Genomic DNA, 24,995 nt, shown 5'->3' on the forward strand with positions numbered 1-24,995 from the left:
CTCAATGCTGAACAGTATGAATTGGAGGTGGAGGAAGAAAGAAATCCGTGTCACGAAACTGCAGAATTCAAAGAATGAAAGACAAAAACTCCAAAAGCTTACAGAGAATAAAACAAACGACTATTATCCAAAATATGAACAAGATTCCAAAGAGTATGCTAAAGAGATAATGAAGCTTCACATGAGAGCAAAGAATATATTTTCAGATACACAGTCTTAAATTTACTTTTCACACATCCTTTCTGAGAAATTTACTACAAGGTATACTCTAGCAAAGTAAATTTAAACACATCCAAGAAAGTAGAAATTGTAGTCCAAAGAATACATTTGGGAGGAAGGCACAGCATATGAGGAAGAAGGCAGTGACAGCATGATGAACTTTTTAGTTATTTGGTGAGAGGGAAGAGACTGTGGTTAACCCTAACTGCTACTAAAAAAAAAAACTATGGTAAATATGTACATAAAAGTTTTAAAGATAACCATTTGATAAACAGAAACAAATTAGGATGGGTTGGCAAGACTCATAAGGATACAAAAACAGTAAGTGTAAAGCTGTCTATAATCAATAAAATAAGAGAACACCAAAACTTTGAAAATAAAAGAAAATATATACCAGGCAACAGTATTAAAAAGAAAACAGGCAGGGGCGCCTGGGTGGCTCAGTTGGTTAAACGTCTGACTCTTGATTTTGGCTCAGGTTACGATCTCACGGTTTGTGAGATGAAGCCCAGCACAGGGCTCTGTGCTGACAGCACAGAACAGAGCCCGCTTGGGATTCTCTCTTCCCCTCTCTCTCTGGCTCTCCCTCCCTGTGCGTGCGCGCACACACGCACAAACTCTCTCTCTCTCTCTCTAAAAAAATAAATAAACTTAAAAAAAAGAAATGAGGTAGAGTAATGTCAATATCAAACAAAACATAGTTGAAGGTAACAAGAATTAATCAGGGCAAAATGAATGTTTCCTGCTGATAACACATTTTCTAGATTCTATGATGTACTTTTTCACATTTTAAGATCTCTGAAATCAGGATGCATCTTATCATCTTAGATTTGATGAAACACAGTAATCTAACCAGGAGAATAAGTCATGATTCCTAATGCATTAACAAAGCTTCTGAATATTCAAAGCAATTATAGTTAGAAGAAATATAAAAATTGAACAAATTTGCAATCATACTTTTCTTAGAAATATATTTTCTTAGAGATTGGCAGACTAAGTACACAAAAATTAGGTAAGGCTCTAAAGGATTTTACAAACACAATTAACAAGTTTGAGCTAATTGATACTTACAAGCGGTAATATCTAGCAAACATGATACCAGTAGAACTCTCACCAAAAACTGACCGTGTATTAAATCATAAAAACAATCTCAAATTCCAATGAAATGAGAACTGTGGTCATCTTCTGACATTAAAATAGTAGGTTTGAAGAGCATGGAGGTTTAAAATAATTGATATACAAGAAAGGGGGAGGAAGTAGACTAGAAAAACCTAATAGGGTCTTCCAGGAGTCTGAGGCCCAACTGAAGTTGGTGCTTATGAATTTATTAATGGTCTTCAAGGGTTGTGAGAGAATAGCATACTCCAAAATGAAATAATTCAAAACTATGCAAATACCTGAAACGTCTACCAGCACAGTTGTTAAAGAGCTAGGCAACTGGTTAGGGGCACGATGCAATGTGAACATGAACTCACAAAAAAGCTTTGTCAAGGCTACATACTTTGAGTATTCAAACAATTTCAAAGCAAGGGCATAAAAGTTGCATGTGATGATTCCACAGACTTTAGAGCTCTTCCTCTGAGGAACTAAATCCCAAAGGTAGAGAAGAACTAACCTGATATCAGAGGAACGCACTCTATTGGAGAGTTTTAGTAGGTGTGTGTTCTGATAAGCAGCCCCTGCAGTGAACTGCTGGTTTAAATAAATGACTTATATAAACAACTGAAGGAAGTTATAAAATAAAATGAACACAAAATACTCCTCCCATTCTTGTGTGCAGGAGATATGTTTCAATTTTAAGGAAGTCATCTGACATTTTCCTGACATCAAAAGCACTCATTAAAAAAGGTGTGCCAGATGCTAATGACGCACCTGTCACAGCAGTGAGCCCAGAAAAAAGATAGCCTTCTCTCCTTTCATCCTAAATAAAAATGCTGTGTGATTTAAACACTCTAGAAAAAAGGAAAGACAAAATGAGTAAAGATATTTTTGCTCATTACCCATTTAGACCAATAAAAAGAGAAAACGGACTTTGTTCCAATGTGCTTAAATGATTTACATTAACTCTGATCATAACTAGTCTTCCGAGACAGTCAAGAGATAAGGGGCATTAGCATTTGTTCGGCATTTGTTAAGATTCAGATTTAGAAGCCCCAATTCTAGCAGTTTTTATTTCCTCCGATTGTGTAAAAAGTGATAGAATTCAAGTAGTACCTAATCTGGATCTTCAACCAAGTTTGACAAGAAGCCCCAACTACTCAAATGTGTAAAGGAGTGTGAACTGAAGAGGAATCCTAAAAATTAGGAGAAAACTGTCAACCAACTAGAATCCGACTAACAAGTCTCTCACATTCTTTCTGTCATTTGGGGTCTACAATGCTCAGGTACACAATGTATACAAGGAAACTCAGAGAGAGATTCTAGTAGTGAACAAAGTTGGTTTTTAAAATATGCATACATATGAGGACAATATTATAGTAGTTATGAGGTAGTAGTAGCATTTAAAATGCTAATACTATAGAAAAATGTAACTCAAAATGCATATCAAATTATATTATACTTTTTAATTTCTGGTGCTCCCTTAAGCATGCACCAAATGGGAGAAGTTCTTAACACCAACAACACTATAACCTAAAATGAAGAATACACTGATCCAGCATTGAAACTATATGAAATAAAGCCTACAAGCAGCCAGATTGTCACTGATGTCTTAGAGTCCTAAATAATGTTCTGCCAACGATGACATTATTGTATAATTTATCATCTCTTAAATATAGCTACCAATTAAAAGATATTCAGACATACTATCTTCCTTCTGGTGTTTTAGCACTGCATAATAGATTCTTTCTTTATAACAAAATAACAGCATTAAATTCAAATTCAAGCTTGCTCTTTGATAATGTCTAAATCCATCTTTGTGTCCAGAAAGGTCATTTGCAGAACTTCTATTTAGTCGCTTGAGACCAAAAATCTATAATTGAGGCACTAAGTTATTACCTGGACCTCACAAGTTCTGGCCTCAAAATTCATGACTTTTGTCAAAGATGAAATGTTAAGCATTCAACAGATGAATCATACTTTAATTATATTTCTACCTCTCCAAAGCTCTCTAAAAACAGAGCATTCAATACAACAGTACAACTCAACTGTAATGGGGACAAACTTTCTTAACCTAACTAGACTAAGATCATAACCTTGGACTTACACAGAGAATCTCTCTCCTTGAATTTAGTGTGAAACTTAAATCTTCTCTTCCTTACCCTAAATATCACACCCCCCCCCCCCCCCCCCCGCCAATCACAAATCTTGTCCTCTCTTCCTTTGTAGGAACACCTACCCAACATTTATTAAATGTTGACCATTGAGGGATAAAAAGAGTTTCTCTTTCCACTGTCAATGCCCAGTGGAGAGTCTAAAACATCACATCTGATACGGCACAGAATTCTAATCAGTATCACAGATTTCATGTTTTCCTCTCTAAACTGACTCAGCACACCTCCAACAGACCAATCCTTGCGTACTACTTGTACACAAAGTGCTACTTGTTTCTTTGTGTACCTGAAAACTGTTGGGGTATTGTAGCTACTCAGTAAACGCCAATCTTTTGAGCTGGTACTAAATAATCCGGCCTATCTGGATTCTGGGATGTATATTCTTATATTCCTGCTTCCTGAAGACTGGTAAACTAAGCTGCTTGGTATTCTTCAAATGCACTTTGAGCCTTCTTACTTACACATCTGAAATGTCATCCTCTCTCATCTTTGTGTAACCTGACCAATCTACAGTCCTGCTCATCCTTCTATGTTCAGCTCAAATGCCATATTCTTCAAGAAGCCATCCTTGTCCGTCAAACTAAGTAGCAATCATTTTTTTCCACTCAGAATTACAGCAGCGTTCTGGCATTTAGCACAGCTGGCACTACAGTTCTTTAGACTCATAATACCAAATTTCTACCCTGGTATTGTTCGTGGCTTTTCAGATTCAATAGATTGGCAATAATTGGAGCGACTGTAGAATATACTGTCCACAGCCAGATAACTTGGGAGAGTGAAAAGAAAGCACTTTTGGTAGTTATGCTGAGACAACAGACATCAACTAGGGCTGTCTCAGGCACACCAGATGCATGGTCACCCTGCAAAGTGGTACACATGACCAGCCTTGTCAGTAAGTACAACAACAGTAGACTCAAAGAAATGACCTTGAAATTAAGAGAATGTGGATGATCTTTGTCTTAAAAACATTAAATGTGCTAAAGTGGCACAGTGAATTCTGAAACTGAAAACATCGATACCAGTCCTGACTTTGATGCTAACTAGCGACGGGATACAAGGCATGTCACTTAACTGAGTCTCCAACTCAGCTAAACTGGACTCTATGATTTTTCTTTCTCCTGCTGGCTGCCGGGTAACTAGGAAGCTCTATTTACACAGTACACACACTCAGTAAAATTCTTATTGGTTTTACAAATTTGCTTTAATATTTTAATAAACTATATGTAATTGTCTTAGCACTTATACGACATGATTCATCTCCCAGTGGGTGGGAGGGAAGCTCTAATAGAAGATATTTGAAGATAGGAAAATATTTGGAGATAGTTGCCAAATACTTTAAATACCTACTTTTTCTCTAATAGTATTTTGTTCTTAAGAAATAAACTCAAAAAGTTTTAAACTATCCTGAACAAAATAAAAATCACTATGTATATAGACCTGATTGCAATATTCCAAATTTAATTTGTAACAGATTTTTTATTTGACTTTGCAAATACTTACAAAACACTGTCCTTCCCTCCCCATCTTCAGACACTGCCAACTCCATTCCTCACATCTGAGCACAATTAACAGATTGTTGTGTAGATTTATAAAACTTTCTTATAAGCATATATACATCTACAGAGGACCCTTAAACAACACAGGTTGGAACTGCATGGGTTCACTTATACATGAATTTTTTTTTCAATAAATATATTAGAAATTATTTTGGAGATTTGTAAACAATTTGAAAAAACTCACAGCCTAGAAATAATAAAACTTTATAGCCTAGAAATATCCAAAAAAGCAAGAAAAAGTTAGATATGTCATCAATACATAAATATATGGAAATACTAGTTTATTTTATAATTTACTACCATAAAATACACACAAACTTAAAATACACCAAGGTAAAAGTAATCAGAACTTAGGCACAGTCTATATACATGGTGCCATATGCAGTTTAGAGAAATGTAAACAAATGTAAAGACAGTATTAAATTGTTACTGCTGGGGCACCTGGGTAGTTCAGTGGGTTAAGCATCAGACTTCGGCTCAGGTCATGATCTCACGATCATGCCCTGCGTCGGACTCCGTGCTGACAGCTCAGAGTCTGGAGCCTGCTTCAGATTCCGTGTCTCTCTCTTCTCTGCCCCTTACCTGCTCACGCTCTGTCTCTGTCTCTCAAAAATGAATAAAGTTAAAAAAAAATCCCTTCAGGCTCCCTGCTGTCAGCATAAAGCCCGCTTTGGATCCTCTATCCCCCTCTCTCTCTACCCCTTCCCCACTCACATGTGCTCTCTCTCTCTCAAAAATAATACATTAAAAAATATTAAAAAATAGTTTAATGCTTTAAAAATTTTTTTAAAATAAACTGTACCTATATAAGATCAACTGCAATATATACTGTACTGTAATAATTTAGTAGCTATGTCTTGTTGCCATTGTGGTGAGCTAAGGTATTGCAAGTATCTGCTTAAAATGCTGTGTGAAGCTAATGACAGTTGTGTAACACCAATCATCTCTGTGTAAGCATTCATCTCTCCAGCAAATTGTGTACTGCAGTAAAAAGTCATCTCTCATGGTTCTCACAATTAGTAAAGTAAAGTTTTTAGGGAGTCAAAAGTTACAGGCAGATTTTTGACTGCACGGGAGTTGGTGCCCCTAACCCCTGTTCAAAGGTATTGTTCAAATATCCTTCTATCTTACCTTTCCCACAAATGAAATCAGCCTACATATACCTTTCTGCAACTTGTTTAATAATATAACTCAGATATTTTCCATATCTACCTTATATTTTAAAAGCTACCTAGTAATCCATTGCATTCATGTTATTTAATCAGCCCCCTTACTAACTGTATTGACTGAATTGTTTCCAGAGTTATCCTGGCCTAACATAAATATCTTTAAATATTTGGTAGCTATACATGCAAGATAAATTATTACAAATAGAGTTATTTGATGAAAGGGCATATGAATTCTAAATTATAAAACTGCATTTCAAAAAAATTTACACTGCCATCAAGAACATGAAAACACAAGTCTCCTCATATTCCAGTCTGATGATAACAGAGCAGGTAAAAAAAGAAGAAGAAGAAAAAAAGGAAACCTGTAAGTACCAGCATGTCCACAAATTCCATTAAGTCATAGAAAAACATGATTTCATTTCTGCAAACGAAAAGGTTAATCATGACGTGTACATGCATGTGTTAAGTACAAAATGTGCACACACATAGGCTTCTTCTAAGGCTCAAGTCTCAACTTACATATCCCATCAGAAAGGGCCTCTTTGTCCATCCTATTTAAAGTAACTCTCAGTATACCCTCAATAATTCTTTATCAGAGCGTAAAGGATTCATTTCCTTTAAATAGGCATAAAATCGATAATTACTTTATTTATTCACTTGCTCAATGTCTGTCTATGCTTAGAGTGCATAAACACTATCAGGGCAGAGAATCATGCGTGCCTGTTGGCTATTTCACCCCCACCACTCAGTGCAGTCGAATATACAATTTTAAATAGCATATAGAATTTTGCTCAACAAATAGTTACTGAATAAATACACAATGTTTGCGAACATGGGCTATCTCTAGGAAGTGAGATTAAGGGAAGGGGTAAAAGGTACATTTACTTTTATTGCAGTCAATTACGCATTCTTTTTACAGCGAACATGGATTATATTTATTTAAAACTATTTTGTGCAAGTTTAGTTTTAAGCAAACCATTTCAGATGCCTTGCAATCTGGTCACATAAGATTTTTTTCTTGTTTGCAAATTTAAATGATCTAACTGAATATTAAATAATTACTGTCTACTTGAAAAAACTCTCAAACCTTGCTTCATGAAGTTAACCTTTTTATTTTTAATGTTTACTTATTTTTGCAAGAGAAAGAGAGCAAGAGTGGGAGGGGCAGAGAGAAAGGGGGACACAGGATCCAAAGCAGGCTCTGTGCTGACAGCAGAGAGCCCAATGTGGGGCTTGAACTCATGAACCATAGGATGATGAGCTGAGCTGAAACTGGGACGCTTAATAGACTGAGGCACCCAGGTGCCCCCATGAAGTTAACCTTCTATTTTCATTTTAATTTAATGTTGACTACTAAATTCCCATTCAGTAGCTTTGCCTTTGTACATTCTTTCAAATTACTATTACCCTAGAGTTACAGAGTGCTTATGATTTACAATATGCTTTACATATACAGCTGACCCTTGAACAATATGGGTTTGAACTGCACTGGTCCACTTACACACAATTTTTTTTTTAAATAAACACAGTATAGTACCTGAAATGTATTTTCTCTTCTTTTCTTTTAAGTAGGCTTCATGCCCGGCACAGAGCCCAATGTGGGACCTGAACTCGAGACACCAAGATCAAGACCCGAGATGACATCAAGAGTCAGAGGCTCAACTGACTGTGCCATCCAGGTGCCCCTCCTTATTATTTTCTTAACAGTTTTTGTCCTCTAACTTACTTTATTGTAAGAATGTAGTCTAAAATACACATAACATATAAAACATGTGTTAATTGACTGTTTACTGCTAAAGGCTTCCAGCAAACAATAGGTTATTACTAGTTAAGTTTCTGGGGAGTCAAATTATATGCAGATTTTTGATTGTGCAGAGGTCACTGCCCCTAACCTCCATGTTGTTCAAGGGTCAATTTTATTAGTCTATTTGCCCCTCAGAAGTGTGCTGTGTAGAGATTACTGTTTATACTTATAGATAAGGAAAATGATACTCAGAGAGATTAACTACCTCATCTGTAGTGGGGCTGGGACATGAAGCCAGTAATTCAGGTTGTCTGTATGAGGTTTGTGTCATTATACACATTATGGCAGGTAACTGGCAACACCTCAGTCTTTCTGCAAACAATGTATCTATTTTAATACAAATAACTATTTATATTTGTTTGAAATACCTATTTCAAACAAAAATATTCAAAATGCATCTCACAGTTAGTGCATATATTTCTGTAACAGCTGCATTTAACAGAATATTTGAGTGATAAGGAAGTCATATAATCTAAATCCTCCATTTTACAGAAAATTAAAATCAGAGAATTTCAGTACCTGATCCAATCATTCAGCAAGTTAATGGCAGACAAGAACCAGAACCAAGACATTGACATTAGATGCATTTTCAGTCACATTAAGTTCCTGGACATGGAATTCATGATTAAGAAGTCAAATTTCATCATAGTTGTCTTGAGTTAAAACTTTTCTTAAATTTATAATCACTGCTACAAAAAGGTAAAATAACTGGTTAGAATTTATCCTTTGATTAAAATCAACACCAACTATCATACATCCTAGCGCTTCAGATTTAAAATATTCCACTAATGACTAATGATTTCCTGCTACCTAGCCAACTTTTAATCATGCCAGGCCTTAGTCACTTATTCCAGAACTTCTATTATTCAGTATTTACCTTAGATACTATGTGGAATTTTTTGCAAATGTTTCTGTCACACACAAAAAAAGTGAGGTTCAATATGTATCCTTATCTACCATGGCCATAATATCCTAGAAGTCATTTAATGAACTGGTGAAGTATGAATTTCCTTTACTAAAAACAAGTTCATGTTACTCCCTTTTCACCAGCCCATCTTCCCTTACTGGAACTACAACTGACAAGTATCAGACCTGATATGAATGAGTGTACAAAGAAAAACATTCTTGTGTTTTTAAATTTAAATCTTACAAGATAATTTTGGAATCTATTTTTAAATTCAAAGTGACAGGAAGAAAGGTTATTAAAAAGTTAATGGACAAAACACATTTTACTTAATTCTTACTACCTTAACTGCAATACTTCATAATGCCAATACTTAAAGTCATTCAGTAGACAATAAGACATAGAAAGTACTTTGGCACAAAATGACAGATAATATTAATTTAACTGGCAGCAAATAAAAATAATACTGCTATAACTATTTTTAAAACTACAAGAGATTCTAAAATCGACAGTTGCTGTTCCTAGAAATGCATAAAGTAAATATTAAAAACAGCACGGGGGGTAGGGAGAGAAGAGAGGGAAACAAACCACAAGAGAATATTGAATGATAGAGAACAAACTGTGGGTTGATAGAGGGAGGTGGGAGGGGGATTGTCTAGATGGGTGATGGGTACTAAGAAGGGCACTGGTTGTGATGAGCACTGGGTATTGTATTTAAGTGATGAATCACTGAGTTCTACTCATGAAACCAATCTTGCACTGTATGTTAACCAAAAAATTTTTTAAAGTACTCCCACACACATGAAATTAAATATTTTAAGAAAGTTATGCTTGGCATTGACTCATATTGCATGAGAAATAGAGTAGAATAATGACTACTAGGGACTGAAGGCAGGGGAAATAGGGAAATGTTGGTCAAAAGGTACCAACTTCCACTTACAAAGGAGTAAGATCTGGTGCTGTAATGTGCAGCACGATGACTCTAATAAACAATACTGTTGTATTGTTGAAAGTTGTAGGAGGGGTGAGCTCACCATGTTCTCACCAGAACAATAACAAAATGGCGGTTATGTGAGGTAGAGAATGTGTTAACTAACCTTACTGTGCTAAACATTTTGCAACATGTACAAATCGTCACATTATATACCTTAAATTTACACAACGTTGAATGTTAATTATATCTCAATAAAGCTGGAGGAAAAAAAAGAAAGGTATGTTTCAAACATACTCATTCTCAAATTCTAATTCCCAATTAGAAATTCTGTTTTCTAGTGTTGTTGCATACATGTTCCATATATTTTAATTATAATTACAAAGTTTCATTTAACATTCCAAGGTGATAATTAGCTTAAACCCGAACCATCCAAATTATATCGGAGGCCAACTGTGGGTACTCGAAACTACCTTCTTGCAACGAAGCACTAGCCAGCAGACGGTAGCCAGTGGGCAGTAGAAAATTCCCCCTACAAAAATAAGGCTCAGTCTCAAAGACGCTCAAATACTTTCAATATTATTTTTAAACCTGATGCATGAAGGTAAACATCATCTTAAGATTCTTTCCACTTTCAATAATTTACTCCATGGGGTTTCTGGTATTTAAACGTCTCTCGGATGTTAGCCACAAAGATGTGCTAGCAAACTCTCTTGTAGTTGGTAGTTCTTCTGTTAACAGCTCCTCTCTGGAGTCCGTCTCACCATGACACAGCGAGTTACACGCTACGTCTGACGTTCTTCTGTTACCCTTATATCCTTCACTCTCCTGCCCTTCTTCTGCCTTTCTCTACCTACCCCCACTTTTTTCATTTTAAAACTTTTAACTGAAACAGACTTCCAGTGGCCAGAAATAACTTAGGATCACAAAGTATCAGGGTTGAACGATTCCTATCATTTATGTCCATGTTCAGCAAACTTCTGTAAAGGGCTAGAATGAGTATTTCAGACGTGGTGGGATATGTGGTCTGTGTCTAAACTACTCATCTCTGCCATTGTAGTGTGAAAACAACTACAGACCAGACACAGACAATCAGTAAACAAGCGTGGCTGGGTCTCAAAGCTTTACTTCCAAAAACAGGAGGTTGGCTGGACTTGGCCTGTGGGCTGTTTGCCAACATCACTTTTGTCCATCCACCTTTGAATATCTCTACATCAATGTATCCCAAATTGTGCCCTTTAAGATATTAATGTGTACATAAAAACAGACAAAAGCTCCATAGTCAAACAGATTTGGGAATGCTATATACTTGCATTCTACTTTACTCTTGGAGATTCACAAGGTAATGAATGCAAAGGGAGAGGCTCCAAGCGGGCCAGTTTCGATCCTTCCTCCTCCAGGCTGCTCAGGCCTCTAGTACTTGTCCTACCAAATCAGGGGTAGCAGTGAGTCTACTGGAAATTGCTTTGTTCACTTCCTGCAATACAACCCAACTCTTATGAAGGGAAGTGTTTGTAATTCTATGACGTTTTTGGCGAAAAGTCCTCAAAATTATGTGTTTGGTGTATTTTCTAAATTTTAGCACTGAAAGATAGCTTTAGTATTAAGTTAAAAAAAATAAAACCTTTACTGATTATAGAAGGAACATATGGTTATTTCAGAAAACTGACAAAATTTTAGTATCCAAAGATAAGCACTGTTAACATTTTGGTATGGGAATGTCTCCATATGTGTATATAATTGTTTAACTAAATTCAGATTATTTGGTATACATAACTTTCTATTTTACTTCTCTACTTGACATTACATCCGGAGATTTTCCTGATGTCATTAAAGAGTGTTCAAAGACACGGTTTTTAATGGCCAGATAACCTTTCCATCACAATGTTGTACTATAATTATTTTAACTACTTCCTCTATTTTGGGACATGTAAGTCATTTCCTATTCTTTCTCTCTTTATCCCTATCTTTTTCTTTTTAAAATACAAATGCTGATATTAACAGTCTTTGTCCAAATCATTGATTTCTTCCTTAGGAAAAATCCTAAAAGGGGCACGCCTGGGTGGCTCAGTCAGTTAAGCGTCTGACTTTGGCTCGGGTCATGATCTCACTGTCTGTGAGTTCGAGTCCCACATCAGGCACTGTGCCAATAGCTCAGAGCCTGGAGCCTGCTTTGGATTCTGTTCTCCCTCTCTCTCTGCCCCTTCCCCGCTGGCACTCTGTCTCTGTCTCTCTCTCTCAAAAATAAAATAATTTTTAAAAAATCCTAAAAGAACAATTAATGGGTTGAGTCAGTAATGTTTAACATATAATTGTCAAAATGGTGTTAGTAAATGATGTAACAATTTATATTTTTGCTGAGTGAAAGCAAAGCACAACCCCTAATCACACACTAACCAACCATTATAAACTAATAATTCATTAGAAGATATAAAATCTTCATTAGGCAAAAATGGCATCTCACTGACTTAATCTTGTATCTTTGATAGTGAAGTGGAACATATGTCGTGTTTAGAAATTATCCTTATCTTTGCTCTATTGTGAATTGTAAGCTTATGTTAGTTACTTGTATGCATTCTTACATAGTCAGAATATTAAACTTCTTCCCTACCTTGTTTCTTCTTTAATTTAGTTATACTTTCTATGAAGAAGAATTAAGTTTCTACACCCTAAAATACCAAATTTCCATCTGTATTCTCTCTTACCTCTTTTATATGTAAAAGCAAATGGCAAGACTCTTCTGTCATCTTTCAACATTTTTATGGATTCAATTAAAAGTTTAACTCTCTCTATATTTTATTTTGACATTAAGATAAACACATAATGTAATTATTTACAAAACACCAATTATCCGCATATCAAGTAATCCAGGTTTCTTTCAATCCACACTGATTTGTGATTTCACGTTTTCATACATTCAAATATAAAGTGCTATTTCTGCTATATAAATTTCTTTTTCTAGCTTCTTATAGGCCATATTTTTAAAATGATGTGTATAAGACTGAGATAAAAGATTTTTATTTTCATTTTTTAAAAATGTTTATTTTTAAAGAGAGAGAGAGAAATGCGAAGGGGCAGAGAGAGGTAGACAGAGGATTTGAAGTGATCTCTGTGCTGACAGCACAGAGTCAGATGGGGGGCTTGAACTCACAAGCCGCGAGATCATGACCTGAGCCAAAGTTGGACACTTAACCAACTGAGCCACCTAGGCGCCCCAATAAATGCTATCTTTAAATAGATAAAATAAGAGGCTGAGATGTAAGTCCATAGAAAATTGTGGTGATTTAAGGTAGAAACAAGAATGAATTTTTTGATTAAGAAAATAACACATGGCAAGAAACTTACCCAAAGATTATAGTGATGGTATCCATGCAGATCTTCAAGACAGTATGCAAAGATGAACTTTAGTTGACTAAGACAATAGTCTGAAGGCAAAAAAATATGACTAGACAATATATGATCCCTTAAAACTCCACTTACTAAAGAGAGAGTTAGGGAGTTTTAATTTACAATAGTGTGAAAGACTGCCACATAAAAGTTGGGGACAAAATATTCACTACATACAAGAAAATAAAATATTTAGCTGCCTTAATTTATAGCAAGAGTTTGATTAAAACTCTTAAAAAACCTAGCAAAACCAAAGCCTGTCATGTTCTTCCTCAACCCTTTTCCTGAGCTTCTGACATGAACTGCTCCTGATTCTAGACATTTTTATCTAGTTTTCTTCTATTCTAACCTAAACTCAACACTCCTAACCAAACTAGCTCTATTACCTTCCTTTTCAAATTTATTGGCATAAAGTTGTTTCTAATATTCCCTATGTCCTCTTAAAGTCTATAGGATTTGTAATGACATCCTCCTTTTCAATCCTGATACTGATATTTTTTTGTTTTTCTTGATCAGTGTAAACATACTCCAATTAAATTTATCTTTTCAAAAAACTAGTTAGTAACTAGTTAGTAACTAGTAAACAGCTGTTAGTACTGTTTCTGTTTCATTTGTGTTCTTTATCATTTTCTTCTTCTGAATGTTTTAGATTTAATTCGTTTTTAATCTAGCTTTTAAAAGCTTCCTTCAAAATGCCACTTTATCTGCATTCTACAAATTTTGATAAGGAGTATTTTCGTTTAGTTAAAAGTATCTTCTAATTCCTCGTGACTTGTTCTTCGACACATGGGTTATTTAGAAGGCTGTTTAATTCCCAAAAATTTCTGAATTTTCTAGTCTCTGTTATTGAGTTTTGGTTCTAATGCCATTGAGGTCCAAGAATATACTTTGGATGATTTAAATGTTGTTAAATGTTTTGAGACTTGTTTTAAGGCCTAAGCCACTTACATTTAATGCAATAATTGATACATAGATTTAAATCTACTATTGCGCTAGTTGTTTTTTACCTGTCCATTTGTTCTTTGTTCCCTTTTTCTCCTCTTTTCCTTATTTTAGACTAATTTTTAAGATTCCATTCTATTTCCACTGTTTACTTATTAGCTAAATCTCCTTCTCTACTTTTTAGTAGTTTCCCTAAATTTTAGGATATGCATTTTTAAATTATCACAGTCTACTTCATATGTTATAATTTGATATGTAATAAAGGGATCTTACAACAGTTTATTTTTAATCCTACTGTACTTTGCTCTGTTTTGTCATACATTTTAATTTTATAGGTTATAAACTATTTTTCTTTAGACCAGAGATCAGCAAACAAGGACCTGCCACCTCTTTTTGCAAATAAAGTTTTACCGAAAAGTCGAAGTTGATTTATATGGTTGATTTCATGCTACAAGGGCAGAACTGAGTAGCTCTGACAGACACTGGCCCATAAAATTTAAAACATTTATGGTCTAGACCTTTACTGAAATATCGGTGGTCCCTAGTTTAGATAGTAAGTTATTTCATTAACTGCTGAAAATAAGAAAGAATTTTATATTTACTTTTCTGTTTTTAAACCACTCTGGCCTGTTTTGTTTTTTTGTGAAGACCTGTAAGTTTCTGTCGGGTATCATACTACTTCTACCTAAAGAACTTTAACATTACTTGTAGCACAGGTCTGCGGACAATACATTTTCTCAGCTTTTGTTCTGAAATGTCTTTATTTCACTTTAATTTTTAGAAGATATTTTTTGTTGGGTATATTATTTGGGTTGACTTTCTTTCCTTATAGGACTTTAAAACTGCTCCACTGCCTTCTGGCTGGCACCATTTCTGGTAAAATGTCTGCTGTAATGTTTATTTTTGTTCCTCTATGTATTTTAATTGGCACTATATTTATTTTCTGTGTGCAATACAGATTTCCTTATACACCACGTAAAGAAAACCATCTCAAATATATCCCTGTTCTAAACCTATAATCCCCAACCACAGATGAACTGATCAAGGTGCTTCAGCATCGCCAGATTTACTCCCCTACAGGATATCTCTAGGGTTAGCTCTGCTTGGGTCCTCCTGTTCTGGCTCTTGCCTCACAATCACAGGTGAAACCAAGGGAAAACCCAGAAGCATTATGAACCAGGCAGTCCTAAGAATCAATCAAGTGATATTCTTTTGGTGCAAAAGAATCCTCAGTCCAAATAGTGGATGCAAAGTCTATTCAGGCCATGTGTCTTTTTCAAAGATTTTATTAAAGGTTTTTACAGAGCAAACTCTAGATCCAGCTTCCAAGGAGACCCTGTTATGCTGTGGGTACTGGCTACAGCATGGCAGGTAGCTCTGGCTTCCCACTCTTGTGTTCCAAGATGGGAGTGGTGGGCAATAACTCATCTTTGGGTTCCATAGTGCTCACATGATCAGGCAGGGTCTTTGTGGGGCCAGTCTTGCCATGTGAATCCCAGGGAAGCATGATCTTCATTTTGATGCCCGGCACACTCTGTCAGAGCAGCGCATGGCTATACAGCAAGCAGTGTCGATGTAGTAGTTAACAGGTTCCCCACTGTGAATCATCAAGCCATCTACAAACTTCACAGATTTGGTCCTCTGTCCTCAGAGTTTCCCAGACACCACATCACAGCCTTTGGCCTCACTCTCCGTGATGAACTATACGCCATAAGCAGGCCCTCCGCACAGCAAGGCATCCTAGGAGTTTTGTAACACAGAGACTGCCTGGGCAATAGCATGCAGACCTCCAGTGGCCACCTTTTTAGCATAAAGCTCTACATTGCTCTCAGGGGAGCCAAACCTCTTCCGAACCACAGTGGTCAATTCCTGGATCCACCGGCCCTTCTCACCAAGAACATTCTGTGTCCTGGTGGCCAAGATAATTATTTCAGTCCTGGTTGGTGTAACTAAGACCTCACCTCTGGAGGAGCCATCTTCAGCCAGCTCCGAAGTGACAAACTCGTTCAATCCAGCTTTGAAGAGGCCAACAGCAACAACCTTCCTCTTCTTAGAAATTCGCACCATCTTGCCACTGTGTGCCACCGAAAGGAAAAAGTCCTCTGTATCTTTTTAAAACTTTCTGGCTGCCTTCAAGGCTTCTTCATTATGTTTGGTCTTCAGTAATTTAACTATGATGCATATAGGTGTGTCTTCCTTTATTACTACTACTACCACTATTATTATTATCATTAGCTTGCGTGGGGCTATCTTAGCTTCTTCTTTGACTTGTGGTATGATCTTGTTCATTTTTTTAATTCAAAAATTTTGGCCATTATCTATTCAAATATTTATTTTTTTCTGTTCTGTTCTTGTTCTCTTCTCTTTGTGAGGCTCCAATTTGTTAAACCATCTTATATTTTCCCATCTGAGATACTCTGTTCATTCTTTTTCTTTTATTTCAGTTTAAATAATTTATATTGAACTATCTTCAAGTTGATGGACTATTTTCTCAGCTGTCGTGAGTCCAATGATCACCCTGAGTAAATGCTTCATCTCTGATACTATTATTTTTAATAATTTCCCTTCCTCTGGTTATAGAACCCTTTCACTCTCTGGACAAATGCAAATATAGTATCTTCATGGTTTCCATCTTTCTGTCAAAATTCCTCCTCTGTTCAGTCATCTACCTTTTCTACTAACTCCTTTAATATACTAATAATAATTAGTTTAAAGTCCCTGTCTGATTGTTCCAATATCTGGGCCTCATTAATTTGGTTCTGTTGAATGTTTATCTATCAACAATGGGCCAGTTTTCCCTTGCTCTGTTTATGTCCAATAATTTTTGATTGAAGGCTGAGCAGAGACTGAGATAATTATTATTTGCACTTGGAACATGGCATATCTATTCTGTCAAGCCATTAGTGTGAAGGAGTTAAAGCAATTTAGATAGGAGTTGAACTCGGTATAGATTTTACTATTGTTTTAGTTACCTTCAGCACACCATAGATTTCAAATTCTTCTAATGGTGGACTACCATTATCTTGTGCTTAAGAAGAGAGATGAAGGAGAGTTCTTCAATTTACCTGTTTTCCTCTCAGCTTTCAACTATTTCTACATAACTCTGTGACACAGGGATCTCTATATTCTTGACCTTCCCCCAGCAGTAGAAAGCTATTGCTCGGTGGTAGGGCAGGTAGGATTTTCAATTGTCCTTGATCAGCCTCAGTATTAGGCAGGTCCTGCGCATCAGAGGGTTCCTCCCTCGGGAAGCAGAAGGGTTTGGCTTCTCATCTTCCCCCCATAAATTTATGAAATAAGGCTTTTGGCCCCTCCTGCACTGGTTTGAGGCTTAAAGGAGTTTGAGTAAATGAGAGGGGTTTTGTACCTATCTATCAGCAGCTACAGATTACCTCTTTTACCTCTTCACCACCAAAATGACTGTTCTTTTTTCTTTTTAACGTTTATTTATTTTTGAGAGAGACAGACAGAGATAGGGTGTGCATCGGGGAGGGGCAGAGAGTGGAGGGAGACAGAATCTGAAGCAGGCTTGAGGCTCCAAGGTATCAGCACAGAGCCTGACGTGGGGCTCAAACCCACAAACTTCAAGATCATGACCTGAGCCGAAGTTAGCTTAACCGACTAAGCCACCCAAGTGCCCCCAAAATGACTTTTCTCAAGTCTCTGACTTGCCTCCAGTCTTCACAATGAGTATCTTGTGGAGTTCCAGGGATATGTATTTGCAAGCCTGTATGAACTTCCCTTTCATCTGGGGCCCTGAGGTATTCCAAACTAGTTCATGCTTAGTCTTTAACTATCACATAAAACTTTAGCTGATTTCTTCTTATCCACTCTTACAGCAGCCAACTCTTTCGTGCTCTGCCAAAGGTGAAACAATTAATGACCCATTCCTTGGGGACAGGAGAGTGTTCAATTCTTTGGAATTTAATTTACTTGGCTGCTTTGCAAGCTCAGCTCTCTGATGGGCTCAGAAAAATTATGATTTTGTAAATCATCCAGCTTTTTTATTGTAGGTGAGAGTGGGATGTTCTATGTCCACTATCTATACCTGAGTAGAAGTCCCCTTCCACTTCCGTCCACCTTCCTTTTCTATTGTGGAAAGGCATCACCACTCTTCTAGCCACCCAGAAAAAGCCCTGGAAGTATTTCTGGCTTTTCTATAATAATGCTTAATATCCAATCAGTTGATAAAGTCTGGATTAAATAAATCACTAATATATATATATATATATATATATATATATATTTTTTTTTTTTTTTTTTTTTTTTAACGTTTATTTATTTTTGAGACAGAGAGAGACAGAGCTTGAACAGGGGAGGGGCAGAGAGAGAGGGAGACACAGAATCTGAAACGGGCTCCAGGCTCTGAGCCGTCAGCCCAGAGCCCGACGCGGGGCTCGAACTCACGGACCGTGAGATCGTGACCTCAGCTGAAGTCGGACGCTTAACCGACTGAGCCACCCAGGCGCCCCATATATTTTTTATTAGGATCCTTTCTATTTTTCTAGTATAACTACTTACAGTGGTCTTTTTATAACAATATTCCTTCGACTAGATGCCCCCTTCAATCTGCCACCTATTTCTTTTCTTGGGTGTGTGGGATGGTTGTATTTTCATTTTTTGGCTTTTTACGTTTTTATTTTAATTCATTAGTTAGCACACAGTGTTATATTAGTTTCAGATGGACTTCTTCTAAATAAACCTGACTGTATCATCAGACTGCCTAACTACAGTATTGTTTTGACTATTTACAATCAAGGCCATGATCAATCTGATCTTATTCTGTCTTTACAGGCTACCTTCCTACAGGTATAGGTATTCTACTCTATTTCCATACTGACCCAAGCCCTTTTTTTAACATTTGGAAATCTTATAATTCAAGGCCTATTACAAAGGGGACACTTTCCATGAAAAAACGTCCATGATCGCACAGACAGAATTCCTCTCTTCCAAACTATATGCTGTATTACTGCCTTATTTGTACTATAAAAATAACACTTATTATGGACTAGTATTAAATTGTACACATCTCTTACATCCTTTACAATATTATAAACTCCAGACAGAGATCAGACCTTATAAACTGTTATATTCTCTTTTTAGCTTTTCCACATACGTATTTATCTTGCAAATTAAAAAAGCAAAATCAATAACATGCCACTTCCTTCCTTATAATCCATGCATTCTTAATTCATCCCTGACAAGGCTACTAAAAAATTTTGCCAGCCCAGAAATGTTGTCTGGTTTTGAAATGTTGTCTCAAAAAGGAAAAAAAACACACACTGCAACTATAATGATCATGCCACCCATTTTCAGAGGAAAACCCAATTAGGTTTAGCTTAGGGACCTCCTGGCAAAGCCAACCATCTTTACTATTAAATCTGTAATGGTGATCCCAAACACAAATATACTGAAATCTCTTTATTTATTAGTTCCACGTAAATCGCCCCAAGAGACTCACAAATTTTACCAAGGGAAACCACTGCCGCTGATAAAAAGAAACAAGCCTATCTACCTTCGTGCCTGGTTTGGTAATCATACTCAGGCACTTTGCCAAGATGGAAAAGTAAGAAGTTTCTACTAAATCATTTTCAATAAATAGGGAAAGGTATAGTCACAAACAGATACAGGAAGAAAAAGAACAGCTCTAATATTTTATTCCTTTTTGTAACAGTACTCTTAAATACATTTTCGAGAAAGAGCATGTAAAAATCCTCTATGCTATTTTAGTGAAAAGCCGGGGTGGGCGCCATCTTTGCCACTTAGCTTTCCCAACGAGGCTCTGTGGCTGGGGCCACACTGGAACCTGAGCTTAATTGGACTCAGATACCAGATGACATGTCAAAAGCTTTATCTTCTCCATGTACTCTCGAGAACTGCACAAAATGAAAAATGCTCCTCGCTAAAACAAACAATACATCCAACAGGTATCCTTATCAATTTGACACAGAACTGTTATCCAACAATTCAACTTCTAGTAATTTAGTGTGAGAAAATAATCATGTAAAGAAGCTCAGCACAGCACTGTTCATAATGGTAAGACATAAGAAACAATTTAAATATTAATAGGGAATCACTTATACAAAACAAAGTGCATATATACTGTTCAACAGTGGAAAATGTTGACATAGATCTATGTGTTTACTGACATGAGAAGATGTCCACAGCATGCTGTTCTAAGCAAATGTGTTATTCAACCACATACACATCTGTTCATGCTCATATGTAGTACTCCTAGAAGGCACGATATGGGGCATGTGCCATTACCAATTTATTGCCTCTCAACTCCGAAGTCATACTTTATTGCCTGCTCTGCAAAAATGAAGCTGGCCCGTTTATCTACCTTTCCTCTGCAGCGGACATATGTTTTAAATTTTATCAGTATAGGGTGCTTCTCCCAACACTCCAACCTCTCAGGTGGTTTTGTAGCAGAAAGCCTTCAGGGAGACATCCCCTTGTGACTGGTCTTCTCTAGCACACTAGATACTGGGTTTTGAGCAGGGTTTGACAGCATAATAGCACAGCAATTACTCTGTTGTCCAGTGAGACATGGCCACACTCTCTCCAACACGGTCTGGATTTTAGTCCTGAGGGGTTGAACACTCTCTCTCAGACCTACAGGTTGTGGCTGCTCTTTATATCTGCCATTCTTATATTCACTAGAGTTCTCTTTACTTCTTGCTAGCCAACCCTTTGTTAATTTAATCCCATTATAGTTCATAGTTCTGTGTATTAACGATCATCTGTTCAAATTATTGTGTGGTTTCCCCATCGACTTTGACTGATATAGAGTAGGGCTTTTTTTCCCCCTTTTTACTTTTCAATGTTGTCTGATCTTATAATAAGCAATTTTTGTGCATGATAATCAGAAAAGGCAAGTTATTTTTATTTTGGAAAAATTTAATGTAAAATAAACATTACCTCAAGTAAAGTTTTTCTATTTTAATAGAGCAGAAATATATTTGTAAAATTAAAATAACTGAAATGTGAAGAACATTCATGTAAGTCTGTAATTTTACAGTTTTCCTTTTCAACATTCTCCAAAGTTGTGTTTTTAGGCCATTTTAAGCAACAGAAATTATTTAGACTGCTTTCTCTTCCTCTTCGCTACGCCATATACTGGCCTTTACAAACAGGATATTAATCATGGGGTATCCCAGAGTAATAGGTACTGTGACAGGTACTAGTTCCTCGACACAGTCAGCCTCTTTCATTTTACTATTTCAGCCCCTCTTACCATGTTCAAGGATTATCAGTTGGGCTCCAGCTTGTACATTTCCAACATCATTCTCAGCAATGCATTGGTAGAACCCTTCATCTGATTTCACCAGACCCAAAACTTGAAGATTATGTTCCTTCTGAGAAAGAAAAACATAAACAAAATGTTATGATTCAACTGATGAACATTAGTTGAAAATCTCAAGAGGATGCTCTTTCTGGGGAGGAAGAACAAGTAAAATTGTATGATTCAGCTATCAAAATATCTATGTACCTGTTAACTGAATTTTATTGACAAGGTACTGATTTAACTGCCTAGTACAGGAAACACTGTAACTAACCAATTAAGAACTTAATCCTTATAGAAAGTAATACCTACAATGTTTGAAAACCTACATCTTTGTCTGGAAAAATACCTGACATACAATACCACATGACCACAGCAAAAGTCTGAATTTATGAATTCAAGGCACTTTCTTAAAATTATCTCTAATATCATTAGTTGTAACAGATTAGACCACAATAAGTTAAGTGAGGCCACATATATACGGCTTCCCTTAAATTATAAAGTAATATAAATGTCAAATACTGTTGTTATTAATATGGTTTTAAGATTTTTAAGAATACTGTGAAAATGATAAAAGAGTAAAAAAATGCCAATTTAGCTGTAACACACTGCTTTTTAATTAAACACTTGTGAATTACTTTTTATAACATACAAGATTATGCACTTCAAAATAGAAACTATATTCTTACTAAGAATGAATCACTAATGACAGAAATTTATAATAAGACATTATATCATTAACAACCATAGTTACTTCTGATTATTTCTATGAATGTCATATATGTACCTTAAGATATGAATCCTTATTACCAAAACCTAGACATTTCTATTACTAGGATTAAAACAATGATAAGAGTAGACAATATTTACTAAGCATTTAACCCCATATAAAAAACAAAAAACAATTAATGGCTCGGTATTCTTAAATAAATTTAATGCTATTTAATTCTTAAGGATTTTTTTTTATCTATTGTCACAACCCTGGGTCATACTTATTTTGAAGGGCCTAGAATCAGTATATATGAAGGACAGATGCTGCTCTTTGAATAGAGATATGAAGAGAGCAGGTGCACACACAGGATAATCATTACCAAGAAAATAGTGACAGCTGTCTTTAAAAGTGCTAGCATGTCTGAGTAGAAATACTAGACTGCTGATCAGATCTGGATCTTAGGCTTACTTCAACTACTGACATGCTATGCGATCCCATAAAAACTACCAAAACATGTCTAGGCTCAGCTTTCTTATCAGCCAGTGAAGAGATTACGTTCTGTAATATTTTTCTATCTTCATCTGTGGTACATAAACTGGCATGTGGAAGTCAACAGATCTCTTAGTGACTGCATTTAAAGACACGCAAAGGGGCGCCTGAGTGACTCAGTTGGTTAAGCGTCCGACTCAGCTCAGGTCATGATCTTGCGATTCATGAGTTCAGGCCCCATGTCGGGCTCTGTGCTGACAGCTCAGAGCCTGGAGCCTGCTTCAGATTCTGTCTCTCCCTCTCTCTCTCCTCCCCCACTCAAGTTCTGTCTCTCTCTCTCTCTCTCTTTCAAAAATAAACATTAAAAAAATTAAAAGAAAATAAAGACATGTAAAAGTTTCAGAGATAAGCGTCCTCTGAAAAATACTTACTACAATCTTAAAGTAATCACTTGGGATAACCACATCTCCATTCTTGACCCACTTCACGGTTGGAGTCGGTTTCCCAGTCACTTCACATTCGAATACGATATCCATGGACTCATGAGCATATATATTCGTCGGCTGTTTCAAGAATTCTGGTTGGACTTTAAAATAGAAAGGAAATTAGGATATTAATAAAAATAAATATAGCTAGCTATCCACATTTCAAATAATTTTTTTAAATCATAGAATTCACAGGATTTTTACTTATTATTTGAGGCTTTCACATAGTTTTACAAAAGCATGTAACATATATTCAAAACATTTGTTGGAAAATTCATACATATCTTTACGAATTGTATTTTGGTACAATTAACTGGAAGGATAATTATAAAGATAATTTCTGAGATTCCTTGTTGATAAATATATATTAAGTGGACTACTTCCCTAACATTTATACCATTTCGGAAGAACCATAACCAAAATTTTTTTAAAAACTGAGAAAACTAACATTTTTCTTGTCAGTCAGCTGAATAAGTAACAACAACAACAACAAACACCAAAAAAAAAAAAACCAAAAAACCCAAAAAGGGAATATAAATGTCATATTAGAGGCCTTAAGTAGTTCACTCATGTAACATCCCTCATTGGTAACATCCCTCATTGCATGATATAGTTTTCAAGGGTGGGAGAAAGAGTGGCAGGACCTTCGGCAGAAAAAGTCTGAACATTCCAGTATCTCTCTCTCCCTGCCCTAAAGTTGTAAATCACTGACTTACAAATAACAGAGGAAGACTGAATTAGAAGGATAAGAATAGATCATTTAGTCAACCTCCAACCTAACATTGCAATTTCCTATACAACATCCTTGACAAGGGGTCTCATTGATCCCTATTTCAAAATTTCAAATGATAAGCCTCCCTGTATCAGAAAGCAGCAAGTTCCACTGTAGGGTAGTTCTATCAAATGAGCAACCATGACAACAGCAAGGGTTTGTTTTTGTTTTTGTTTTTAATGGTTGAGCTAAAATGTGCTTAGCCTGCTGGGATTTTGATTGGGATTGTTAAATTTGTGGCAATTTGACATCTTAACTATACTGAGTCTTCCTTTCCCTGAATTTGGTTTACCTTTCCATTTATTTAGTTCTGTGGTTTCTCTCATCATTGTTGCCTAGTTTTCAATATACAAATCTTGTTCATACTTTTTTTAGGTATTTCCCTAAGGATTCTGGTGCTACTTTTTTCATACTTAATTTTTTATTTAGTTTCCATTTTTTCACTGCTAATATGATTTACGTATATAACTTTTTATCCTATGCTCATGCTGAACTCACTCATTAGTTCTAGTAGCTTTTTATAGACAATTGGGGGATTATCTACATAAATAATCAGGTTGTCTGTGAATAGAGACAGTTTTATTTCTTCTCTTCCAATCTGCTTTGGTCTTTTTTTTCATTTTCTTGCCTACTCCACTGGCTAGAGGGCTAGACTGGGGCAGGTCCTGGAAACAAATCCAGGGTTAACGAAGAGTAAGAGTAGAGTAGAGCAAGTAGGTAGAACCCCAGAAACTGGTAGGAGCCAAGGATGGAAAGAACACATGATCTTAAGAAGCAACTTCCTGCTCATCATCAGTCAGACCCATGGTACCCCAGCAGGTTAACTTTCCACACACAAGCTCAGGTCTGTGGAATCTAGAAGATCTCCTGTGGACCAGTCTGGCCCATGGCTGTGTTCTCTGGCAGCAATTATACCCTCTCTGAGGTCTGAATTGCAACCTTAGACTGGGATGTCCTTTTCCAAGTTTGTTTGCTCCTTTTGCTCTAGACGTAGTACCTGATCCTTCAGTATTCCTTAGAGTCCTTTGTCTTTTTTAGTAGTTAAAACATTTTTACTAGTTAATAATT

General features: G+C 36.2%; 1 protein-coding gene and 1 pseudogene across 9 annotated transcripts in view; both read right to left on the reverse strand.

The window, feature by feature from the left end:
* NEO1 (neogenin 1) overlaps positions 1–24,995 on the reverse strand; it is a 237,160-nt gene that overhangs the window by 86,246 nt on the left and 125,919 nt on the right. For all 9 annotated transcript variants that reach the window (XM_078448869.2, XM_078448870.2, XM_078448866.2 and 6 more), the window contains 2 exons: positions 23,102–23,256; positions 21,422–21,542 (listed from right to left, as the gene is read on the reverse strand). In XM_078448869.2, the coding sequence (XP_078304995.1) occupies positions 21,422–21,542; positions 23,102–23,256 (276 nt within the window). The remainder of the gene's footprint in view (positions 1–21,421; positions 21,543–23,101; positions 23,257–24,995) is intronic.
* On the reverse strand, positions 15,524–17,056 carry LOC144616567 (small ribosomal subunit protein uS3 pseudogene; annotated as a pseudogene).

This window comes from Panthera onca, chromosome B3 (assembly GCF_046562875.1).
Source record: "Panthera onca isolate mPanOnc1 chromosome B3, mPanOnc1 haplotype 2, whole genome shotgun sequence".
NCBI classification, from domain to species: domain Eukaryota; kingdom Metazoa; phylum Chordata; class Mammalia; order Carnivora; family Felidae; genus Panthera; species Panthera onca.